Genomic DNA, 27,177 nt, shown 5'->3' with positions numbered 1-27,177 from the left:
GAAGACCTGAGTTCAGATTTTTCTTCAGACTTACTAACATTGTGATGTTGGGCAAGTCACTCTCTAAGCTTCAATTTCTTCATCTATAAAATGGGTATAATAATCGCATCAACCTCCCAGGGTTGTTGTAAGGATCAGGTGAGATAACAGATTAGCTGCTTTGTAAACCATAAAGCACTGTACAAATGCTAGCTATTACTGTTTATGTTGTAATTATTATTATTAAATTGTAATAATTTAAAGTGTTATTCCTCTCAGATTATTTCTTCCTCAGAATCCTGTGAAAAGACATTAAACTTTTAGTCAGAAGACCTAGGTTTATTTCTGAGCTTGGACACTTTCTAATATCCTTCCCCCTTTAACAGTCATTTTGGTGAACATCATTACTCTTTGAAATTCTTTTTCTCATTTAGACAGTAATTTATCTGAAGCTACATGTCAGTCATTGTCCAAATTAATTGGAATGTTTATTATTGTTAATGCTTATTCTTGCCACTATTGTGTTTTTCCTGAAAAGAGCCACTATGAACAAAAAAATCTAAAAAAAGGAATGACATTGGAAACTGCAGATCATTGGACTGGATGTCAGGAGACTTTGGTTCTTGGTCCAACCCTGTCACTTGCTGATTGTGTGACATTAAATAAGTGACAAGTTCTCTGGACCTCAGTTTTCTCATCTGTAAGATGAGGCTATAAATTAGGTTCTTTAGAAACCTACTTAGGTTCTAAAATTCTGTGGTTCTGTGAAATCATCCTGTAGTACTCGCAGAAGATACAGAAGGAAAGTAGACAAAAAGAAAAAAGAGAGAAAGGCAATTGGACAAGAGTCAGAGGAGTGAAAACTCATTTATTTATATCCCATCCAGTGGCAAGAAACTGGTACATCTACTCTGACAAACTAACCAGGATATAACATTCTTAAAATTTCCGAAGAGCTCCTTCTATAAGTCATGATCGTTGCCTCAGAGTTAAAAGGGAATGAAATTATGTTCTTTATAAATAATGTTTTTGTTATAAGGTATGACAAGAATGGACACATTATTAAGTGTAATAAATTAGCATTCATTGCCAACCAAAGAAACATAATCATGTGCAAAATTTCTTGTTAAGCATATGCAATGAATCATAATCACCAGAGATATTAACTGTGGGAGGAAGAGCACTAAATGAGCACTAAATGCAGAAAACTTGGGGTATTACCCATCCCTACAAGTAACTCATAGTTTGTAGAGGACCATTTCTCTTTCCATTCATTCATCTGCAAACTAAGAGTGACAGCTCTCCCTCCCACAGTTGTGTTGAATAAGAAAAGTTACAGTAACATCCTACTTAAAGTAATAAACTTTAATATTAATCTTAGGAAACTGAGACCCAGGGAGGTTAGCTATATCATTACTAATTAGTGCCAGATTTGAGACTTGGATCCAGTTCTCTTGACTTGTAGTCCAGTGTTCTTTCTTCTACATTACAGTGCCTCCTTCTCTGAAAGTTGGATATCCAACAACTTCAACTGTGTAGGACATAATTCTAAATACAAAAGTCAGTGAATATGGTTTCTGACATTGCAAAATAGTTGTCAGAAAGCAATAGCATTAACTCTGTACACTTTATTGCTTCACCATATTACTAATTTATTTATTGACATGCAATTCTTAACAATCTTGGTTGCCTAATTTCCCAGCCAGAAACACTTTATAAGTAGTCAGCTAGAATGGAAATGAGTTACCACAAAATTATATATGGAACAGAAACTTGCATTTCCCAAGCTAAGTATTTCGTCTTTTTCATGTTAAGACTATTTTTTATCAAAATATATAATTTTTAAGCAGTCTAACATATTTTATAGAAAATTCAAATTCCAGCATTTTTGCAAATACTTCATTTTGCTAATGTAAAGGCATTAGATTATAAATAATATAAGAGCATAAAGTTACAGAAAAATACTTGATAATTCTGTCTTCAGTATTTGGCATACTTTAGTGTCAATAGACAGATTTATAAGTTTGGTATAGTGTTGTTCACATAAAGGAAAAAATATGAAGACATCCTATAAATGCATAATAAAAAGGACTTTATTCTCTATTTACACGTAAATGTTTTATTATCTTAATGATTTCATTCTTTATTTCCCAGGTGATGAATGGCTTCTTGAAGGACAGACTCCATCAGGAGAAATTAGGAGTCTTTCTAAGCAACCTGTGATATCACTGCAGATTCCTCATAGTTGCTTGTCCTTTGAAGTAGTTGTGTCCATCTGTGTGTGCCTCTATTACTGTAGTGCAGACAGCAGTGCCTGTATGATGAAAGGAATTCTATTTAGTCAGCCTTTACAGATTGCTAATACACACCACAGTAACATACCTCCAATAGAGCTGAGATATGTGTTTTAGATAGCTAATCCTCCACAAGCAGCCAGTCACTTTAACTTATAGCTCACTATTTTTATACAAGCAACCAAACAGATGGCTTTCCTTCTGTCTCTTACCACCTAGTGTTTAAGACAGAATAACTTGATATTCATTACTTTATGACAGCATCTGCTATTTAAGTGAAATTATGTTAATTTTCTACCTATTTATTATATGGAGAAATATCCACATTCAGTTTGTGGACTAGTTAAGTCCTAGGTTGTAGTTTGGACTGTGGCTCTGTATGGAGTATGGCTCTGTAATATAACTATATTCTGAAAAGAAATGTTTGAGGTCCGTATTAGGACTAGTAAAATTAGGTGCAGTTGATAAAATATGGAGTGCTTTATCTAATTTGCCTTTATTGAACTCTGTAGTGTCTTTCAGTAAATCCACAATACCTTTCATAAGAACCAAGATTAGATCTACACTTTTGTAAAGAATCGTCTGAATCCAAAGCATAGGTTCTTTCTTTAATTAAAAACGGTTTGTCTGTCACAGTAAAATTTTAAAGAGGACCTTAATGAATTTCCTCATTGTTCTCTTCTGTTACTATCTGAATCATAACATGTATTTAAAATATAGATTTACCTATTTTATGCACATTGAGTCTGCTGCTCTAATTTTTTTACATTGTGTTTGCCTTGTGTGGAGAGGCTAGCCTTATAACAAAAAACTGCAGAGATTGCATTTATGTGAATCCTACTTTTTTGAAAGCTACTCTTTGAACTTGGGCTGAAATACTTACTATAGTTATACCAAACAGTGAATGTGGTCCAGCAAATGTTCTAGTTTTGCAAAGAAAAGGAACTTTTTTGTGTTACCATTTATAGTAATGTTGTTAGAGAATTCAATGTGACTGGCAGTTGAAGCAGATCAGCATTGTTTATACCTCATGGACTTTATCTTTCTGTATTAATATGAAATGCAAATATATTTGGTTGCTCTCTCTTGGTTTCTCTCTTCCAAAATTAAAATTCTATGAATTTTGTGTTATTTTTTAAACAGCTCCAAAGTTGAAATATTCCACTACTGTCAGTAGGTATAGTACATTGTACAAATTAATTCTCCACACTGTCAAAGCTGAATTTAGGTTGTTCTGACGATCTCTTTTTTCTCTTTACTAAAAAGAACAACCTTTGAGTACACTTGGAAGGGCTGCTTTTTTTATTTATAAGCCATAAAAGCTTATTCTTCTATGCTGTTGAAGTAACTGTAAAGTATGTACTAAGATGAGAATGACACTTTCCCCTAAATTATAATTTTAAAAATATCTTCAAGGCTTTTCCTGACACCTTTTAGTTAATTGTTGAGATGGTTTGTCGTATCTGTTACCTTCTACAAAAGCTGAACCTGCTCACGATTTGATCAAATGTCTTGTTTTTAAAAACATCAAGGGAGCCATATTTATTCATTCGGTTGACAAATACTTTCTGAGCATATGGAGAGGTATGCCTTTTTTTTTTTCTTTCATGAGACAGTACTAGAAAATTCATATCTATGTAGCAGTGCTAGGACATTTCTCCATATTGATAAGTAAGTGGTCAATTTGAAATAATTATCTGCTGTCATCTCTCATGGTTGAAACTCTAGTTAAGGAATTAGCCTAATTATAAAATTTGAGTTAGATTGTTTATTTGCTAAATCTATCCTTTAAAAAAGACTTCGAAATGCATAAAAAGTGGGAAACAAGAACCTTAGGTTCTATGTCTTATTAGCTCATAAATTTCTTTCATAAAACACAAGAATGAGCTTTAGTACCAAAAGATAGCATAATATTATTCCTATTGTCTTAGTATTAGAACGTGGCCAGAAAGAACAATACTCTTAAATTCTCACCTGATTTATTTTATTTATCTTTTCCAGTTGGACAGGATGAGAATATTCTGGCTCAGTCATTTCCTATTCTAAAAGAACATGGATACTTTGACATGTTTTCCAAAAGTACATTTAACTTAATTCAGAAATATTTTTTGATGGCAAATATATTTACAAGTATACTTAATTATGTGCTCTCAAAAAGAATACTTATTCAGAAATATTTTATGATAGCTGTATTTACAAGTGTACTATTTTTATATAATTAAAAGATTTTATTTTTAGAAGTGTGATTTTTTTTCTTTGTCTCTTTCAAACTAAGTTTATGTCTTCAGTAATCTTTGAAGCATAATTTTTAAAAATTATTATCACGTAGCCAGCTGCAGCTGTTTTCTCATTGATAACACTTCTTTACCAGAGGCTAATTAAATTGGTGAATAGAATAAGTTCTTTAAAACAACACTAAAATGCCCAGTATTGAAGAAAATAGAATTTTAATAGATTATCAGATAGGAGCAAGTATCCTACATAAGAAAGAGTAGACAGTTGGGGATAATGTTTCTTCATTTTGGTGTCTTCATTGCCTTTTGCACATTTTTAATTTTTGCTTGGCAGCAGCTTAATTTAATTTACCCAATGATGGTGTTATTAATCACTAACATTTTGATGAAAAGGAATGTAATTAAATGCCTATAATAAGGTATTTACATAAATCTTTTAACAAAATATATTAATATTTTTGAAGCAAACTCGAAGTAGGGGTAGTGCTTATACAAAGTCATTCTGCTGATTTGTAGCCATGTTGTTTTTTTTTAATCTTAATAGCAGCATTGTATGGATTATTTGTAGGATTTCCTCTGATTTTATCCACATGAGCGCAGTGTTGCTGTGGTTCATGCCAAAAAGAAATATTTATTTTAAATATACAGTTCTGTCTTGGTCGAGTGCTTAATCTTTTTACAGAGAAAAGGCTATGCTGATTTTAAATATAAGGTTGCAACTAATGTACACAATAGGCTACTGTGATATCTTGGCTCATTTAAAAATTATTCTTAATATTTAATAAGAAGGCAAAGTTGAAAATTTTGAACTATCCATTTTTTTATTATTATGGTGGCCTACCTACATAGTTGGTACTCTTCTTCCTCATTTTCATTTGTCTTTGTGATATTTACAATTCAGAGTTGATAGTATCATTGAAATATGGGAGGCTTTTTAATACAGTAAGAAAATATGAAATTATGTTGGAAAAAATTAAAAATCCTCATTGCATAATAATTTTTTTCTTATATTCTGGTTTAAAAAAATACCATTGGTCTATATTCATATTCAAGCCACTTGTTTGTTTATATTTAACAACTGTCACCATTTATTTGACTGATTTAAATCTATTTTTGACTGAATTGTCCCTCATTTACATGTGAAGACAATTTTAAGCAGATGAACATACTGAAGTACTCTGTATCTTTTAGCACCTTCAAGATAAACTACTACAGAGTAAACACTAATATTTTGCAGCCTTTTAAAACAATCACATTGATGTCTTTGGAACAACTATCTCTTTTGTGCCTTCTTATTAGCCGGTTTCAGCTTTCCTAAACTATGTTTTCTGAAGAAGTGCAAAAATGGAATTGATTTTGCCATTTTTGCTCTTTCATTATCAGTTTATATACTTTGAGTTCTTTGCAAAAACATTTTAAAAAAAATTTTCTAACAGTTTCTCTTAAGTAAGGAGGAACATAAATACACTGATATCTCAACTACATAATAATGTCCTTGGAAACCATGTTGCAGAGCTGTTGAGTCTTTCTAGAATGTCTAGTAATATACCCCTGCCTTTTGCAGAACCCAAAGTAGACACATCTCATTCTGAATTTTATAGCAAGTGCTACAGTTTTATCTAATATATCCAGAACCAAATAAATTTCTCATATACGCTTTTCCCAAATGAACAAGCTAATTTTCTGTTTTAAAGATTTGGATCTAAAAAGAAATAAAAGTTTCTCCATTTATGCTTTTTAAAAGTTCTGATAACAATTAAAGTTAGTGTTAGCCGTCATCAATATGTCTAACAAAAAAAAAACTTAGCAATGATTTCCTTAAAGGAAATTTAAAGTACTGGTATTTATCATACCAGTGGTACTGAAATTGAACATTAATATTTTAGAAACAAAAAAAAGACAAAAAATATTTTTGATAAATTTTCTGCTGAGTTTGTTGCTGTAGCATTCAGGGTCTAAAATAGCTCATTTTTAATAGTTCATTCCTTAGATATTTTGTATTCTCTTTTTGTCTTAGATTCATACAGTGACCAGAGTACTATGAGAGATTTTACATTCTTGGCAGATATATCCAGTTCTTACTCTTGTCGTGTAGGTTCACTAACTTTCCAATATTAACCATACTACTACTGCTATTTTAATTATCCTTAGAAATATAATTAAGACCTTGTTATAAAGACACATTTAAAAAATGAATTCCTGAGCACAGGATTGTTTGAAATTCTTAAAGAGTTTCATGAATATTCAAGTAAAAAAAATTTAATAATAGGGAAAGAGATGTAGAAACTGTTAATCAGCTAACCTGTTAACACATATACAAAATGACTAAATTTTATTAGTGGCATTGTATGAACTGTATTACACAAATAAAAAACACATATAGTTGCTAGCTTCTACTCCTCTACGTCCCCTCCATGACAATACACTTTAACATGTGATAGTGATCCTGATTTCCCTTTATTACAGCCTATTTGATCAAATTGCCCAAGTTCAAGAATGAAACCTTTTCGGTTATCAGCTAATTGCTCTTATATGACTATGGTCTTCAAGACCACAAAGCCCCATTCTAAAAATCAGCATTAGGGTGAATTGGTGTTATATTTAAATAAAGCTGTATTGTGGGGAAAATTCTGTACTAGAATCCAGAGACACGAGTTGTTGTGGCTGGGGCAGAGCATTTCATCTTCACAGGCCTTAGTCTCCACATCCGCAAAATGACAGTCCTTCCAGCTCTAACTCACAGTGGTATTCTGTAGTTACAGGCAATTCAGGTAAAGCATTCAATTCATTAGGTACAACTGGTTAATAAGAAGCAAGATTCCCTTTTCCTCATTCTTACATGATACATGATTCGTTGACATGAAATAATTGGACCCTGAGAATACATGTAGCAATGTGTTAATTTGGTCAAAAACTTTGTTTTAATTTCACTCAATAGAGTAATGTAAAAGGGGGTTGTTTTGAAAGTTAGAGGCTAAATGTCCTATCTTGTGTGTTTAATCCCCACTTAACTCAGTTGCAATCAAGGTGGTGAACAAACCCAGGACCTTTGCAGTGTTAGAAGATCAGGTCAGACTAGCGCTGCTGGTTCACTGTTTTGCCTGTAGATAGCTGAAATAAAATGGCAGTCTCTTTTCAGGTCTTCAAAATTCACTCCCTCAGTTCCTAACCATTGATTTGGTTTAATTATTTTCAAAGGTCAATACCATGAAGTCGAAGCTGGAAAGTTAAAACCCCAGATACTTGTTGTGGAATGTTTGCATAGCTATAGTTAGGCATTGTTTGATGTGTACCTCTTCTTCACTGGCATGCTGCTTTCAAGTATAGCAGAGGACATTTTGTTCTACTGAAAACCCTAGGACAAAGAGAAAGAATTATAGGTATTTCAAAATCTACTTCCCTACCTCGACCACCAATCATATGCTTTAAAAGGAAAAAAAAACACTTCAGCAGTATGCCCTTTTAACAGTTTACCTGAATTCATATGAGTTCACCTTCTTCAGCTTTAGGTAGCATGCATTCTGTAGTCCTCCGTTGCCCTAGTGATCCGAGATTGGGCCATTCCAGTTTGTTTGTTTTACCTGAAAGACTTAAAATTGCCCTCAAGGTGTATGAATGATATGAACAAGACTAGAGTAATACACTTTGCTGTTTTTCCCCCCAATAGCCTGGAACATATTTAGCATTTAAAAGTAAGTGAATCTCAGTATCTGGAAACAGAAGAACAAGTATTTCATTTGCATGGTTTCATCTTGTTTGACTTCTCATAAGAAATATGTATTTTAAGGTATATAGTTGAACAAAAGTTGAATAGTATTAGCAGGGGCATAAAAGGCTTTGCTTACTGAAGTCTTATAGGACACTGTCATGTAACAATATGTGTGATTGTTATAGATATTTTAACAGTTTTGTGCCAGTGGGAGAAGCATTCAGCGGCTTTGTGCACTAATGTGTATCCACTGTTGTGTGGTCTGCAACTCTTTGCTAAGCCCCAGATTTTTTTTTCTGATAAAGGATTGAAATATCTCCCTAAATGAATACTATTAAAATCAGTCATCCAGATTTATCCATATTCAAAATACCCCCCTATTTTCTCAGCACACCCTAATGCTCAGTCTTTACACAGCATACAAAACTTACATTACTAGTGTGTGTTTATATTTGAGGAAAGTTAGCTGGGTACACAAGCACCAGACAATAACAGGATGGCTCTGTTACTGTGAGTCATTGTCTCCCTAAGCATATACCAGTTGACAGTGGTATGGCAGTAGGAAGCTACCTTGGGGTTTTAAAATTGCAATTTCTTACTTTGAATCAAATAGTTTAAAACATTGCTTCAAACTGCAACCTTGCACTAGACAAATTGGAGAGCCTCAGGCTTTTCCTATTGTTTGTGTTACATAAAAAAGTTAAAGAATTTCATTTCTGAGCATGCAGTTGTACTGGCATGCTGTCTTCTTTATATCTGTCATTCCGAAGGTTTGATTCAAATCTGTTGATTTCATATTATTTTGCTCTTTAAAGATAAAACGCAGCAAAGTTCTATTTAAATAGGACACAGTGACTCTAGATATGTATGATGTTATCTTTAGGCAGAATTGTTTTAAAAGAAAATATGCTGTGCATTTGTAAAGTACTTTATGTGGACATATGAATATTTTTCTACTGTGCTATTCATTTTAATGTTTCTACATTTTCAAGCTGATATGCTTAATCTTCACTATGCATTTTTAAAATGGTATAATAATGTTAATGAAGTTGAAAACTGCTATGAGAATGTTTTTATTCAGTCAAGAGAAGTATAAAACAAAGTGATTCATACAAAGTATGTGCTTGTACTGTATGCACTGAAATCTGATGTCTCCTTTTCTAAAGCTTTGTATTTTTTTTCATTAAACAGATGAAATATTTTCTCTCTAAGACCATGTTTCTTTATTATTTATGCCTTTTTATTTTCTTGTACTAAGCTGTTTCATGAAAGAAATTTTACTATGTGGATAATCAGTTAAGTCATAGCTTAAAAATTTGAGATTTTAAGGAATTACTAGATGGGTAGCATTGAAATTTCAAAATGTTTAAATTTGTTCTCTCAGTCTAATATGTAAAATTTCTATTTTAGATAGTTTGTAATCATGGCACTTAACAGTATTTCCATACATAAAAGAACTTAATTTATGAAAATTTACATAATACTGTACTTAAAATCATTATATAACAAAAATATAAGGCCAATTGGAGATGCTCAATATGTGTTATATGGAAGAGACTAGGAGAAAACATAGTAGCTATCTTAAAATATCTGAAGGATAGTCATATAGAGGTATGAGTAAAAATTGCCTCACTCTGGGGGAGAGAACTAGAACCAAATCTGAAAATTAGAGGAAATCCAGTAGTGGAACAGGCTACTCCATGAGGAATAGATACACTTTCCTATCTCAAGAGGTTAGATGACTGTCAGAAATACTATAGAATGAATTGTTGCATGGGGTGAGAGGCTGGGCTAAACTAAGATGCCCTTTCAAATATTTTGCGATTTCTGTTAAGGAAAAGTTTGAACATGTTTTATGTAATTATAGTGGCAGTCTTGGTTATGGCATCATTGTAGTTATTATAATTTAGGACTTGATCTTAGAAAACTTTCTTAGGTGGGCCCATTCATGTTTACAATTAACAGTGCAGGCCAATTTTAGTTTAATACTGACAGATTTGAGAGTAAGAAAATATTTTATCATGTATATATATAATTTATAATAATTATTTCTAATGAGAAGCAAGGTGTTGTAGTGAATAGAGACTTGGCCTCAAAGCCAGAAAGGGCTGGGTTCCAGGTCAGCTTCTGACACACATTGGCTGTTCGTTGCACAGTACTCTTCAGGCAGCTGTAAGACCATAAGATAAAGAGAAGGTACCCAGCTACATTGGTCTCACAGCGAATACCCTCACTTGAGTGTTCCCTATGTTAGTAAAATCATAGGTCAAGTCCCAATCTCTTTCGCTAGTAACTATTAATAACCAAATCCCAGGATGTTAATGTTTTAAAGGGTCTTGTTCATTCCTCTAATTTTACAAATGAGCAAAGAGTCTCACAAAAGGGAAATAAATGACTTCCTAAAGTCACAGCTAATAACTCAGAGCCAGGAATTGAATATGGGTCATCTGATTCCAACTCCAGGGTTATTTCCACCACAGCACTCTATCTTCAAGGAACTGTGAATTTATCCAGGCTGATCCTTGGATCACCGAAATCTCGTCCTTTGAGTGGCTTATACTGGAAGCCTTATTGGAACTAATAAGCGGCAAAGTTGGACTCAAGTCCAGTGCTGCATCCGCTATGCCAGCCTGCTTTTGAATTATATAAATCTTTGTAACGCAGTCTAGTTAGCATAGATAAATTTTTAGTTTTTTGGTTTTAATTCAATTTTATTTTATTTTCAGTTCTGAATTCTCTCCCTCTACACAAATAAATTTTGTACAGCTTGAATCCTTAGCAGCAAATAATTTGTTTTACTTTTAACCAGATAAATAACTTTAGATTCAAAATACCACCATTTCAAAGCATCAAAGACCTTTTCAAGGATATGTTTAAACTCCTTTCATTTGAAATAATATAAATGGTTATTTTTTCTGACATTAACCATCTTTAAATTTGTGACTGATCTCGTTTACCAAGTTTGGTTACCAAGTAACATCCATAGAAATGTATCATCTCTTTTGTCATTTTTCTTGAAACTTGTAAATTTAATATTTACTACACTCATCTGATAACCTGTGAAACACATGGATGTTAAAATTTATATGACATTGGCCCTGAAGCTTTAAAATAATTTCTTAATTTACAAACTCTTGCTCTCTAAAACTTGTGAACCAACCTCTTGTTAGCAACAGTGAAGTGGAACCTGTGTTTTACAAAAGTAGACGAAACCTAACATTTAGAAGGGAGAAAACTACGAATAAAAATATTCAAATCCATCTTTTTTTTTACTTTTTTATTAAATTTTACTTTTTCAATCGACAAGCATTTATATTCTCTGCCCCCTCCCCCACTTAAAACCATTGTAACAAATTTTAATTAACCTAGAATTCATTTTTCACATAGGTACACTTCATGTTTTACCATATTATTCACTGGCACATGTAAATAATCCACCTCTGCTTTTGATGGTTTAGGTAAGAGTTCAGTTACTTAGTGGAAGATTTTGTTGTAACTTTTAAATCATACCTTGCAACTCATTTTCTTTCAGAAACAGGCCAAGGCTAGTAGACCTAATTAGGAATTCAAGACAAGGTAAAATTTAAATTTGAATTTGAGTTCATTTGACGTATTTAATCCAAACCAGTGGTGTGTTCTAGGTTTCCTGTTTTGGTCCCCAAGGAATTTTTATTTAACCATAGAAGATAGATTTAATCGAGTAACCTATAAATGCTAAGTGAAAGCTATATGACAAATATGTGCCTTTCTAAAAAATATACCAGTTCTTAAAAGATAACATATATCTTGTTGTCTAGTCAGTTTGCTACTCCTGTCGCAAATCACCATAAATTATGCAAATGAAAAGATGATAGAATTCTTAAGTGATGCATCTAGCTCTACGATTCTGCCAGTGTGTAAAAATTAGACATTTCACTAGAGGAGATTTTAATTTGGAAAAACTCTACAATTCCGTATACCAAGCAATACATGCCACTTTAAGTTACACTCGTTCTATATTTGGCATTTCATTTCAGTGACTACAACAAAGCCCCTTAGTAGAGTCGACAGGATAAGGAGGATAAATATTTGAAGTATATTTTGTCTCCTCATCCTGGAAATTGAAAACAATGGCTTACCTTATGTTCAGGAAACTGACATGGCCTAAGAGTCAGCATTACAAGGGATCTCAAGGTCGTTGAGTTTGCCCCCTTTGTTAAAAATAGGCCCAAGCCAAAAAGACAGAGAGCCACTTCATTCAGGCCATTGATGTACGTTAAACAAGTAGGAAAATTTTTTTTTAAAAAAAGGGATTGTAAGTTTAATTAGTCTCTGGCAGGAAAATAGGATAATTTGAACTGGGAAGAAACTAGTAAAAAAAAATTTAGCATATTGGTACATTGCTATACCAGGTCTTGTGATGGCTTTTTTTTCAAACCCCTCAATTTTGCGATTTCATCAGGGTTTCCATTGTGGAAATTCTCTCTACCAATGCAGGTCAGCAACTTATCTGTAATTTAAGAGTCTTCGAGAAGTTGCCTAGGGCACAGTGTTGGCAGTGAAGCAGCACACTAATGAAGCCACATGGATATTTCCAATAATAAGCCACCTGCCAAATTCTACCATAATAGGTTGTGTAATATTGAAGTTCCATTGTGGTTATTAGAAAGGTAGCTTCTCATAGTGGATAGTGTTGGACTTAGAGTCAGGAAAACCTCTATTTGAATTCAGTCTTTGACCCCAGTTTTGTCACCATGGACAAATCATCTGACCTCTCTGCCTCAGTTTCCTCATCTGTGTAAAGGATAATAACCTGTTGTTCCTATCCCACAGGGTCATTGTGATGCCCAAATGAGATAATGTATGTAAAGTGCTTTGCACTATATAAATGTTGTTGATGATGATAGTGATAACAATCTAACCTATTTTTAGAGGAAACTCAACAACCTCTCTTCAGCACACATTCCAGCTTTTAACAAGCCCATAAAGCAATACCTCCTTATATCTAATCTAAATCCCTTCTGTGCAACATAAGCATTCCTTTTGTCCTTTGCTCAGAGGAGACATATAGTAATCTTGCATATACTTGGAGACTTAAATTTTCTCAACCTTCTCGTTTCCAGATTAATTGTAGTGACTAAAATGTTTTTGATTCATATATATTTGTATGTATGTATATATGTGTATACATAAATACATATATACATACATACCTTACGGTTCTTTCTTAGCCTCTTGTTACTCTCTGATGAAACTCTTCACGAGTTTTTCAGGACTATTTTGTGTCCTAAAACCAAGCACTATGTGAAATTTCTTCTCTGGTAAAACTAAACAGTGCCAAATACAAATAGGAGAAAATGTATTTCATATTCTTTGTATTACCATTTACAGATTATTTTATTTCATGAGCCCTTTTAACAGTTCATAGGATAATAAGATTGTACCTTATGGAACACTTAGTCCAAGCTAAGAACTGAGGCAGACAGAGGTTAAGTGACTTGCCCAGGGTCACCCAGTCAGTAAGTGTCTGAAGCAGGATTAGAATTCTAGTTTTTCCTGAGTCCAAGTCTAATACTTAAACCATTTTGCCACCTAGCTCCCTGACAGTGTCTCGCCCTATAAAGAAGTCAAAGTAGATGAGGTAATCTTAAAGAAAATAGTTCCAGTTAAATGGTGAAATTGGACTACAAGTTGTAAGGAGTTGAGAAATAACTCACTCATGATGGGAAAATGGAAGCAGCAAGGACAGATGATTCTTTAGAAACTGACTCAGCCAGAAAACACTTGCTCTCTTGGCCAAGAGGAGATATATGGAAGCCAAGGGAAACATAGGCTTTAAGTACAAGCTCATTTGCAGAACATTACATAGGACAATGGAGAAACAAGTCACATCCCTTCCAAAACAGGGAGAAAGAGTAGAGAGGGAAATGGGCCTTCACAAAGCTTGAGGTGAAGTAATAGCAGATCATCTCAAGATTATCCAGAAAAGAAATAGATGAAACCAAAAGGAAGAAAACAGACATGCAGAATGGAACAGATTTTCTACTAGCCTCACAGCAATCTTGTCTTAACATCAATGATAGTGGAACTACCACATTTATCAAATGTGTTTTTCAATAGAATATTGAAGGTACTTAGCACAGTCCCTGGCATATAGTAGGTGCTTAATGAATGCTTATTGACTAACTGGCTGGCTGACAGAATAAAAGGATCTTGACAACTGAGACAATTTTTTTCTTTATGCTTCCAACACCCCACATAGAACCCTGGACATAGTGAATATGTAACAAGTGTTGTTTTTTTTTAATCTCATTGAAGCCTAACCTGGAACAGTGGAAATAGTACTTGAGAAGATGAAAGCAGGAAGTTATTGGACCAAAACAAACACATATGAAAAATCTACGCTAAGAATGAAAGAATTTTGAAATCACTGAGCAATCCATTTTCAAAATATCTCACGAGGAGATGATACCAAACAGAATGGGAAAAATCACATATGGTACTGTCACACACACATACACACAACAAAAAAGACGTGAACAACAGCTAACTCATGTCTACCTCGTATCTATGAAATCTTCATAAAAGTGGTTTATGCACATATCTATGTTATCATTAATGAAAACACAGAGACAAAGTAGGCTGTCACATATCTGTTCTATAGCAGAGTACATCTTCACAACAGAATTGACTGAAAGTTACAAAGAATACAAGAACTAGCTGTGCTTAGTACTTTGGGTTGTTTTTTCTTAGTGTACTTGTGATTTCATTTGGTGTAGGAAATAGCCAGGGAGGAAACTCCCTCAAACAATGCAATCTACAACTCCTTTGCAATTTATATTCTTAGAAAGTTGCCTGGAGAACTGAGAGGTTAAGTAATTTGCTGATAGGTGTCATGAGAGACACTTGAAAACAAGTCTTCCCTATTTCAAGGATAGCTCTCTCTGCACTATACTGTCTTCTCTGTGTTTATCATTAGTGGATTTTAAAAAAAAATTATTCCATAGAGGAAAACATAGCATTAAAGACTGTTAACAAATAGTCTCCCATGCATAGGACAAAATCATTCAAGATTCTTTGACAACACACCCATCAAGATGACTTTGTTCAACAATCATTTTATTATCAACGTTAAGCGAAGCATAAAACAAATGAACAAATGCTGGCCAAAAATGTTCAGCATTGTCATTGGAGAGAGGCCTGAAAAGAGTTAAAATAGAAGAATTCCCTACTGATAATAAGGTTCTCCAAATGCTCCCATTTGCAGATGACATTTGGCTGATTACATGAAACTCCAGAATCCTACAATAAGATTCATGGATCCTGAAAAGAATGATGTCCCTATATACTAAGGAAAATCCAGATTATGCCTATTGCCCACATTATGCCATGCAATTAAATGATCATTCCATTGAGTTGGTTCATTAGCACATATAACTTAGGCACTACAGATGGACAATAAAACAATCCCAGAATTGACTAGAAGGAGGAGAGGGACTTGGGTTATATTTGAGATATTATTCAGTCCTTTATTTATGTTGATTGATATATGTCAATTATTTAAGCAAAAGGAAATTTGCCACTGCTTTGAATGATCCTAAGCCCCTCCATAACCAAAAAGAAAAGAAAAAAGAAAATCCAAACACCCATTTAATGCCAATTGATCATGATTGCATATGGCTATGCATCATAGAACAGCATGATCTCTGAAGAATCCAAATTTTAGGTGACCCAGAGGGATATGGTGGCCATAAGTAGGTTACACAAATCAAATGGTGTTATCAATATTTAGCAGCTCTAGATTTAAAGATTCATTCATCAAATATTTGTTAAGTACTTGCCAATTTGGGGCACTAAAGACGTAAACAAATAAATCAGACTAATTCCTTGTCTTTAAAATTTTCAGGCTGGTAGAAGTCATAATCCATATATTCAAGGACTATAATACAAAATAAAATGTAAGTATGTAAGAGGTTTTTTTAAAAAAAAAAAAAAAGGTGTTATGAGTTTCTGGTGGAGAATAAATTACTTCCATTTAGGAGTCAAGGCAAGGATTCACAGAAAAACTGATGTTTGATCTAGTTCTTGAAGCACAAGTAAAATAGCAGAGATGAGGGGAAAAGACACTTAAGATTACGAATATTAGAAGGCAAAGGCATAGGGGCCAAAAAGTTTAACTAGTGTAGTTAAGCTAATTGGATGTATGGGTAGTCCAGTTTGGCAACAGTAAAGGGAAGGAGTGTAAAATAAAGCTGAGTGTAGTTTGAAGTCATATTATAGCATGTTTTGAATGCTAAGTTAAGGAATCCAGGCTTTTATCAGTAAGCATTTGAAGGTCTTGAGCAGTGGAATGAAATAACTAGAACTGCGCTTTAGGAAGATCACTTTGTCAAGACTATAAGGAATGGACTAGAAAGGGGAGAGGTTGGTATTAAGGAGGATGATTACAACAGCACGAGCATGAATTAAAGGCCTGAACCAGGAAGGGGCAATGGGAATGGAAACAAGTGGGAAGATATAAGAGATATTATGAGGCAAAATTGACAAGACTTGGCAACTAATTGAATAATAGAGGTCAGGGAGACAAATCAAGCAATCAACAAGCATTTATTAAATGCCTGGTATGAGCCAGGCATTGTGCTGGGTTAAATCAAAGATGACCCTGAGGTTTTAAGCATGGGTGATTGTACCATTAACTGAAATACGGAGTTTGGGGAAGAGGAACTAGGTTGAATAAAAAGTTGATCAGTACTACTGTGCTATTAGAAATGAGCAGAATGCTCTCAGAAAAACCTGGAAAGACATGCATGAACTGATGCATAGTGAAGTGAGTAGAACCAAGAGAATATTATCACAGTAGCAGCAATATCATACAATGATCAATTGTGAATGACTTAGCTATTCTCTTAGCAATATAATGATCCAAAACAATTCTAAAGGACTTATGGTGAAAAATGCTGTTAATTTCCAGAGAAAGAACTGATGGAGTCTGAATACATATTGAAGCATATTTTTTTTACTTTATTTTTCTTGGGGTTTTTTTGGTCTGTTTTCTTTCACAATATGATTAATATGGAAATATATTTTTTCATGACTGTACATGTATGACCTATATCAAATTGCTTGCCTTCTCAATGAGAGGGGAGGGTCCGGAAAGAGGGAGAGAATTTGTAACTCAAAATTTTAAAAAAGAATGTTAAAATCTGTTTTACACATTATTGGGGAGAAATAAAATATCAAATAAACTAAAAAGTTGATGAGTGTAGTTTGGAACATTGGAAGTTTAAGGTATTGGCTATATGTTCACACAGGCAGTTGGAGATTCAGGACTAGCTGGACAGACATACATTTGGGAGTCATCTACATATCAGTAACAGCTAAGCCTATGTAAGTAGGTGTGATTTCCAAGGAAGATAGTACAAAGAAAGAAAAGAAAAGGGATGAGGAAAGAAACATAAGGAAGTATAGCAACCAGGACATTGTTGGTGGCTTTAGAGTAAATTTCACTAGCTATATGGACTAAATCCAACTTGCAAACATCAATGGAGGAGTAAAGGTAGCGAGTATAGACTACTCTTTCTAGAAATTTGACAATCAAAGGAATGAGAAAGATGGGATAGAAGTGAAAGATGACAGAAGCATTCAGGGAAAGATTTTTTTTTTAAAGATCAAGAAATCTGTTTTAGAGAAACCTGAGGCTTGCCGCTAGTAACGGTGATAATGGCGACCCTCAAGTGAAGAAAGACCCACTACTTAGTGAAGCAAGTAGAACCAACTATTTCAATGATGTAAAGATGAACAACTTTGAAAGGCTTAAGCACGCTGACCAACACAACAATCAAGCGTGATTCCATAGGACTGGTGATTGAAACGTGCTACCCACCTCCTGATAGAGGCAATGGACTCAAAGTAAAGAAAAAGGCAAGTGTCTTTGGATGTGGCTAGTATGGGAATTTGTTTTATTTGACTGTGCATATTTGTTACAAGAGGATTTGACTGAGAGAGTGGGGTAGAAAGAAGAGGAAGGCCAGGTGGAAGGGAGAGAAAATAGATGCTTCTTTACTGAAAAAAAATTTTTTTTTAAATAATAGTAGGCTCTGTACTCAATGCTTGATAATGGCGTAGAGGGGATAGTGGAGTTTCAAAAGCTATGCTAGGAGAGCACAAGCTGTGATGAGTCTTACAAATCTGGAAAGGTTTTGGACATAGTTTCAATCATAAATTTCATCGGACAAGCACCAGCCTCCTTTGAGAAAGGCTCATTACCGTGGAATCATGGATTCTTGATGTTAGGAGGGACTTTAGAGGTCCTCTAATCCAGTGGTGTCAAACTCAAATAGAAACAGATCTGTAAAGGCTACGTATTGATGTGGAAAAATACAAATTGACATCATTAATATGACGGCGAGTTTGATACCTTTGCTAGTCCAATCCATGGTACAGTGAATGAATGCTCTTTGCCACATCCCTGACAAGCAGTCATCGAGTCTCTCCCAAAACACCTCCAGCTACTAATCATTGTGATATTCCTGGGATTAAGAAAGTTATATGAACTGATGCAGAATGAAGTAGGCAGAACCAGGAAAAAAAGTCAATATGACGTAAATGGAAAGAACAAATTAATCAAAACTGAATGCTGTGTAGCTATCATGATCAAACTTGGCTCTGAAGAGAAGAAATGGCAACATACTTTACTCCCTTCTTTGTAGAAGTGTGAAACTATGGATTTTGAACCCTGCTTACATGTTGTTGGGCTTGCTTTATGTGATTTTTTTAAAGTTTTGTTTAACTTTCTTTTCTCTTTGTCATTAGGAATGAATTTTGGTCAAGAAGGAATATATGGGAAATGAATTATATGTGAAAGGCATAAATTGGGGAATACTGAACAATTTATGATATATGTAACGTATAGGCAGTGATCTACTCCAACACAATCATTTTACAAATGAGAAACTGAGGTCCAGAGAATTACAAATAAGTGGCAAAGGAAAGATTGGAACCTAGTTCTTTCCACTCTACCACAGTAGTAGCTTCCTGTCTTCTTTCATAGAATGAAAAGTTAGAATTGCTAAGTGCCACTCTTAAACATTGCAATCATTGAGTTTTTTAAATGTTGGCTACCAAGTGACTATAGGGGCAGCCAGGTGACACAGTGGATAGAGCACTGGGCTTATAGTATGGAAGACTCTTCTTCCTGAGTCCAAATCTGATGTCAGACAATTAATAGCTATGTGACCCTGGGCAAGTCACTTAACCCTGTTTGCCTCAGTTTCCTCATCTGTAAAATGACCTGGAGAAAGAAAGGGCAAACCATTCCAGTATCTTTGCCAAGAAAACCCCAAATGGGGTTATGAAGAGTCAGACACAACTGAAACACTCGAACAACAACCAAGTATGATTTTTTTTTAGGCCACAGCTCATCAAAAACTCTATTGAGCCCCAAAGAAATTATCATTTTTGGTAGTAGAGGGAGTACCCCAACTGATTAAATCAGAGATTCATGAAGCATTAATGTATAAAGGTGGGATCTTATCAAAGGACTTAGAGCCTAACCTTTTCCCAACCTTGCAAGCTAGTATGAATGTCTGTTGTTGCTTAAACAAAAGCAGATCCTCAAGAAAGCAGAAAAGATCTGAGGAAAGTTTACTCAACTCCAGTCTCTTTTTTCTGCTCCCATTTTTAAAAGTGTCATAGGGAATTTGTTTTGTGGAGAACTGTTGTCTACTTGAAAATGGCATGTTTTTACAAAACTTTAAAAAGTTTCAGTTCTGTTAGACACTTTAAAATGGATTTTCCATACAACCCTAAAACATTTTCTGGTAGCAAAAACTACCAGAATGAATTTGCTCCACAGCAAGGGATGGGTTAAAATTCTTTTCCTCTGGACTGCTGGGTGTTTGCAGATTTGTACAGTATAAGAGGTTTTACAGTACCCTCTTATGTTCTCTAATCTTTATGGTGCAGAGGAGACCTTATTTTAGTAGAATGTGGAATGAGCTGTGTAGTTACAGAAAGAAAGCAACCAGATGGAGGTGTCTGGCCCAGATCCAGCCTCTGAGAATCCTATCCTGAAAGCTAATCCAGTTTGATAGAAGCATGACTTATGCGCTAGGACTTCCTTCCCCTGGTCCCAGCTGCCCTCAGAAGTTCTGGTGTGTCAAGATTTCTAAAGAGTCTCCCTGTCTTAGCACAGATGAGCAACACAGAGCATTGAATCAGTGGTCCAAAAACCTCAGTCCTTATGTGGTAATGCACATATAATCTCTGAGACGGGTAGGACCACAGATGCTACTTAGGCCAACCCATACCTAAACAAGAACTTAGCTTTCAAACAATTGTGGCTTCAAAAAGTCTTCCTCCTCTCTTTGACCTGGAGTGCATGGGGCAATTGAACAGAAGAATAATTAAGTGAACACCAAGACTTATTGATGACTTCCCATAAGGCCAGGCCATCATGACAATAGATGCCAAAGCTTCCATTTCTCTGCATTGTGATTTGCACAGGTCTTTCTATTTAAACTAGCTATGAGCTGATGACAAGAAAACAGCTTGTGGTTAACAGATGATGGAGGGTGGGAGGAGGAGATTGAAGAAGAAACCCTATTTCATTTGAAAACTTTATTTCTCTGTGCTTATTTTATAATGAAACCTCTTCTCTCCAATTATGTAGCTTTTAAAATACACATATAACAAATAATTAACAATTAAAAAAATTAACGAAATAATCATTATTTCATAGGTGGCAGCTAGATGGAGCAGTGGATAGAGCCCCGGTCAAGAAGACTCCAGTTCAAATCCAGCCTCACTTGCTAGCTGTGTGATCCTGGACAAGTCACACAATCCTGTTTGCCTCAGTTTCTTCATCTGTAAAATGAGCTGGAGAAGAAAATGGCAAACTGCACCAGTATCTTTGTCAAGAAAACCCCAAATGGGGTCATGAAGAGTCAGACATTACTGAACAACAACAACAAAAAAATATTCAACCATTAAAAGTACAAGGAACACCATCTATGTTATGCAGTGTCCACAGATCAGAGAAAGTCAGTACTCCTTCCCCTCTTCCCCATTTAAAAGCAATGAAATCCACAATTCGACCTCCAATTTCTTCTGCTTAAGGCAAGGAAAACACATTTTCAGGTAGAGCAAGTTCTGTATAGTCAAGTGAACTCCCTGCTCAAAAACAAGAGAACAGCATCCCCACTGAGAGGCAGCGGGGCTGCTCACAAAACAGAGCTTCTAAGACAAAATGACATGAAGCCTAGAACTATATTTGGACAGTTCTAAAACCGTATCTGAACAAGTCTTCCATCAGATGGCTCTCATGTTGGATGAGTGACTGGGGGCCATCTGGCTAATGGTTTCCTGTAAGGGTGTTTCTTCATGGAATAACAAAACCCCTATTTAACCATAGCCCACAGCCACTCCATGCTGAAGGCAGCATTGGGAGAAATCATCCCCAAAATGAACGGACAGCAGAAGCAGCTGCTGAGCAGCTTGGTGTCTGCACAGACACTAGCCAGGGGGATCACGGCCAACATCTACCCCATCGGGATACTCGGCTATGAGGAAAATATGTTTTGCTTCATACCTTTCATCAAGGTGGGAGAGCTTAAAGTTGATAGGCAAACCAGAGCTATCTAAACACAGCTGCCACCACCCTCCCACCTCCAAACATAGGGAAATCAAAAAGTGGAAACTCTAGGCTTAACACATGCTGTTTCACAGGGCGTCAGAGATGGAAGGGACCTCAGAAGGCAAAAAAAAAAAAAAAAATCCAAGGTTAGGTAACCAGAATGTAGGTTATGGAGCTAAAGGGCCAAACTCAGAAATTAGTGCCTGGAGTAGAACAGGGTCAAAAGATTTAGGAATCACAAAGTCTGAGCTCTCCCCAGACCCCCCACCACACACACACACAAGAAGCGAGGTCTATGATGAGGCTTTGGAGGATTAAATGCCAAGGCAGACAACAGGGGGTTGAGCATGGCAATTACCTCAACACAATGTACTCAACATTTGCAGGCACATGCACATTTTCCTTCCCGACCGTGCCTGGCCAGTCCTGCTCTCCAGCTAACTAGGAATGTACCACACAGCTGGATAGCTCCTGTTGCCCTCGAAGGGCTCTCTGCTGCAACATCTGGCCCAGAGCAGGAAGAGGCACTTGCCCCCACCAAACTTCCTCTTCAGTGATTTGCCCAGGTGTCTTTAGCCTGCACTACACTTTCTTCAAAAATGAAAACTATTCCATAGTTCATCTGCACAATTCACTTTCTCTCAAGAGTTACAAATCCCATTTCCCCATACCTTCTGCCCGTGTGTCCTAGGAATTTATATGCAACTCTCCCTGAGAGTCTAAACCTGGCCCAGGAGGATGAAATATGTATTTGCCCATTTTCCTGTTAGAGCATGCTAGCACAGGTAAAAAGGCTTTCCTTCCTTCCTTCCTTCCTTCCTTCCTTCCTTCCTTCTTCCTTCCTTCTTTCCTTCCTACCTTCCTTCCTTCCTTCCTCCCTTCCTTTCCTTCTTCTTTTTGGGTCTGAGGCATTTCACCAATGAATAGAGAACAAGAGATTTTCAATGTATTTTTCCCAAGGATCACTGGGTAATAAAAACCTTATTCATAAGGACTTGAGCAGGATGGTATGGTGGAAAGAATACTGGATTTGGACTCGAGAGAACATAGGTTTCAATCAGAGCTCTGTCCCCTACTAGCTGTGTGACCCTAGCCAAGTCATACTACCTATATGGGCCTCAGTTTTCACATCTGTCTAATGAGAGGGTTAGACTCTACACTCTCTTCTAGCTTTCATTCTACACTACTATGTCCTGTGACTACGTGCACTTGGAATTTCTAACAATTATGAAAGGGAAATTACACACACACACACATGCACATTTAAAGTTTAATGCCATGTAAACAAATGATAGGTTGATTAGATACCATTCTCTTTTCCTTAAGGCAGTTTGTCAAATAATGTTAACCAAGCTGTTGTCGTTCAGTTGTTTTCAGTCATTTTCTGTCATTTCTGACGCTTCATGACCCTATTTGGGGTTTTCTTGGCAGAGATGCTGGAGCCATTTGTCATTTCCTTCTCCAGTCCATTTTACAGATGAGGAAACTGAAGCAAACAGGGTTAAGTGACTTGCCCAAGGTCACACAGCCAGTAAGTGTCTGAGGTCCCATTTGAATTCAGAAAGATGAGTCTTCCTGGCTCTAGGCTTAGCACTCTATCCATTGCACCACCTAGCCGCTATTCAATCAAGTTTGTGAATATATGTGGTTGAAACCAAGAAAACAGAATTTTCATAAATGTTGTACAATTCAGACTTTCCAATAATTCATATTGATCTCTCTGTTTCAAATATGCCAAGTTTAGCCATGTATAATGTACTGAGCCAAAAGATGGTTTACATTACTGCCTTTTGTAGAGAAACACACATATTTACGTTTCGGAGTAAAGAGCCTTCTAAAAGAGGTTGACAATGAAGTCAACACTTGGTATGATGAAAGAGGAAAGTGTTCAGCCCTCTAGTTCTCATTAAGGTAACCAATTGCTCTGGCACCAAGAAATAAACACCAGGACCCAAAAGAGCCAAATTCTTTAATATTTATTCCCAGATTTTCTTTCTGTTTGCCATTCCAATAATGTCTCCTTTTCTGTACCTTCACCTAGGGTGTACAGGTTAAAAAGAATTTAATGTGTCAGTCACAAAGGGTTGGTGCCTCACATGTAGCATAAACATCTGTCACAAAGCACGGGGTACACTGATGAGCCCCAGCTCCAAGCTCTTGGAGTAGGAAGACCCAGTGGAATTTGATCTTACAAGGGCTTAGCTCTTATCTTCCTCAAAGGCTTATCTCTATTAGGTCTAGGAGCACATATATGTATATATACATCCATACATATACACATTTGCATACGTGATATGTAGAGATATGCACATATATATCTATATACCCCTATATGTATACATATGTCCATATATAGTCATTTTTACCTATACATATTCCTGTATACATATATATGTATGTACATATATGTATATCCATTTACATACAGATGTAGATATAGGTAATCATGACTATTTATAGGTACTTCCATTTATTGGAAACTTGTATTTGCTTACGTAGGGCCAGGGTTTTTAACCTGGGGTCCATGAACTTAAAAAAAAAATTTGATTACCATATTTCAATATAATTATTGGTTTCCTTTATAATACCATATAGATCTTATTTTATAGGAGCAGCTGGGGGACACAGTGGATAGAAGACCAAGCCTAGAGTCAGGAAGACTCATCTTCCCGAGTTCAAATCTGACCAGACACTACCTGTGTGATCCTGGGAAAGTCATCTAATCCTGTTTGCCTCCATTTCCTCATCTGTAAAATGAGCTGGAGAAGGAAATAGTAAACCACTCCAGTATCTTTGCCAAGAAAATCCCAAATGGGGCCATGAAGAGTTGGACAGGACTGAAATGCCAGAACAACAACAACGCACAAGCCTGAGCCTATAAGTACTGTCAGCAGCAGGATGCAACTGTCTTCAAACAGGATTCCAGACCTGAAAGTGCCCTTAGCCTGCATTTGAAAATTGATATTTGTGCCTCTCTTCCTTAATTTCAATCACAACCTATGTGGAGCTTATACTCTAGTATTTAACAGTGTTGGGGAGATTAGAGGGACCTGAAATACAGAGCAGGTTTTCAGCACACAATCTGCCTCACCTTGCAGCTGAATGAATGTCATATTTTCACTCGAGCCTTAGGTAAGAGTAGAGGAACCAGGAAAGAAGAGATCAGGATAAGGACCCATGTTTCTATGGACTAATTTCCATGTAACTTGAGTTATCTGGCAGTGAGAGTTACGCTGAAGGTGAGGTTTGACTTGGTCTGGGGTGTTAACAGAAGTTCATGATGTGGACATTATCCAGCTCTCCCCTCCTGAAACGCTGCTCACTGACAAAGCTTAAAATCCATTTCAAGCCAGGGAGCAGTCTGTGGTCCCATTTATGCCATGTTATTATTGGGAGCTAGAAAATTACTTTAACTGGAGTACTGGACATTTCCCATCAATGGTGGAGATAAGGAGAGAGTGGTGTGATTAGGCCCCATGTAGCACACTGAGAACTGCAGAGATAACCGAGGTCACCATTTGTTTACAGAGTACGCCTTTCTCTGAGTCTCCCCACCCCACCCCACCCCAAACCCATCTAAGAAGTGCTGAGTAACAGGAGAGATACATCTACACTTGCCCTCAAAGACAGTATAGTCTTAGCTCCTGTCCAAATAGTACTCATTTCAGAGGGATTGGGATGCATGTCTGAAAGCCCATGCTTCTTAAACTAAAGTAGCTAAGCCCAAGAAGCTGTTTGTTTCAGGCGTATAAAAAGTGCCTTCTACTACTCCATGTGTACTCCTCAGAAGGATCTGGAAAGGATTGCAAATCCAAAGCAGAATTATAGAGCCTTTATAGTTAGGAAGGACTTTAGAAGTCACTTAATGGAGCCCCTACCTAAAGCATGGATCCCCTCTATACTAATTTGCACTCATGGGGGGGGGGGGCGGAAACTGAGGCATGATTCTAAATTATATCCCTCAGAGGCAGAGAACTGGTTAGTTACTAAAGTTCCTACTAGGATGCACACTGGCATCCCAATGGGTTGAAGGTGTTCCATACCTAAATTTGGCTCACTGCAAAGGATGAATGTTTTCAATTCTTTTAACACATGTACATGTCCTGGAAGAAAGCAGAAGGAGCAATCTCAAAAAGAAATTTGAGTTGAAGGTTGGAGGGGAGGGAGTGCGGGGAGGGAAGAGAGAAGATGTCAAGTCTGACTGCATCTCAGGCAACTCAGAACTTTGCTACCATGAATGTGCTTCCTCAGGCACCTTTTATATTCTCTCATGAAAGTGGTGTAAATTTTGCATCATTCGAATCTCCTCTCAGGCAACAGTAAGTTTGATTTTACTTTTTCTTCTTTTTTTTAATACCATATAATTCTCCACAGTTTTTTTTTAATTTTCCTCCTCACCAAATAGATTTTTTTTTGCCCAGCATCCCTCACTTCAGAAGATCTGACAACCCCTCATAAGCCCACAGACTTGGTGACAGATCTATGATTATAGTCACATAGCCTTGTCACAAGAAGTGAGCTCAGGCTTTGTTGCTGATTTTAAAGCATGCAGTGAACTCTGTAGCATCCTAATGAAAAACCCTCAGCAGCCTGAAAAAGAAAAAAAAATTAGGTTTGGGCATGTAGGTGACAGAAGCCATCATTGATAAATAAAAGAGAAAAAACATGCACACCCAGGGCCATGCCTTGCTGAGGAGCAGCCCCATGGGTGGAGAGAAATGAGAGCACAGATTTATGTGAGCAAAAGGTGTTGGGTGGGATCCTAGAAAAAGCAAAGGTCTGAGAGTCGGGCAACCTGAATGAGTTACAGACACAACTTGGCTCTTGCCCAGCTATTATGTGACTTATTCTGGGTAGCTCCAGAAGGCAGAAATAGGACTGAAAGGTGGAGATTTTCTGAGAAGTAGATTTCTGTAATATAATAAAAGGCTTTCTTACAACTAAAGCTTTCTAAAATTGGAACAGACTGGATGGCCATCCAGCAGGGTTTTATTAGAGGGGATTCATTCCTGTTTTTGGTGTGAGATTGGAATAGACAAGGGCTTCTCCAGCTCTAAGAATCTATACTTCTATAACCCAATGCAAGGTAAAAAGTATGCTCCTGGACTAATGTACCCTGGTTTGAGTCCCAGCTCTCTGGTTTATTGTTCTTTATTCCCTAGGCAAGCCATTTCCTCTCACTAAGCCTTTGTTTCCTTATTTGTGAAATTTGAATTAGATTTGAATTAGATGATACTCCAAGACCCTGTGATTCCATAATCTGCTAAATTCAAAATAAGTTGGTAGGGAAGCCAGTAACTTCTCTAAATGTTGTGTCTCCCCCAGCACCTAATACAGTAGGTGCCTAAT

At 36.1% G+C, this 27,177-nt stretch overlaps 1 protein-coding gene across 1 annotated transcript in view; it reads left to right on the top strand.

Annotated features, from left to right (window-relative positions):
- NHLRC2 (NHL repeat containing 2) overlaps positions 1 to 9,427 on the top strand; it is an 84,249-nt gene extending 74,822 nt beyond the window's left edge. Inside the window, exon 11 of the mRNA XM_036734568.1 lies at positions 2,134 to 9,427. Coding sequence (XP_036590463.1) covers positions 2,134 to 2,390 — 257 coding nt within the window. The 3' untranslated portion in view covers positions 2,391 to 9,427. The remainder of the gene's footprint in view (positions 1 to 2,133) is intronic.
- The last annotated feature ends 17,750 nt before the right edge of the window (positions 9,428 to 27,177 follow it).

Source organism: Trichosurus vulpecula, chromosome 8, assembly GCF_011100635.1.
Source record: "Trichosurus vulpecula isolate mTriVul1 chromosome 8, mTriVul1.pri, whole genome shotgun sequence".
NCBI classification, from domain to species: Eukaryota; Metazoa; Chordata; class Mammalia; order Diprotodontia; family Phalangeridae; genus Trichosurus; species Trichosurus vulpecula.
This window is presented reverse-complemented; position numbering and strand designations above follow the sequence as displayed.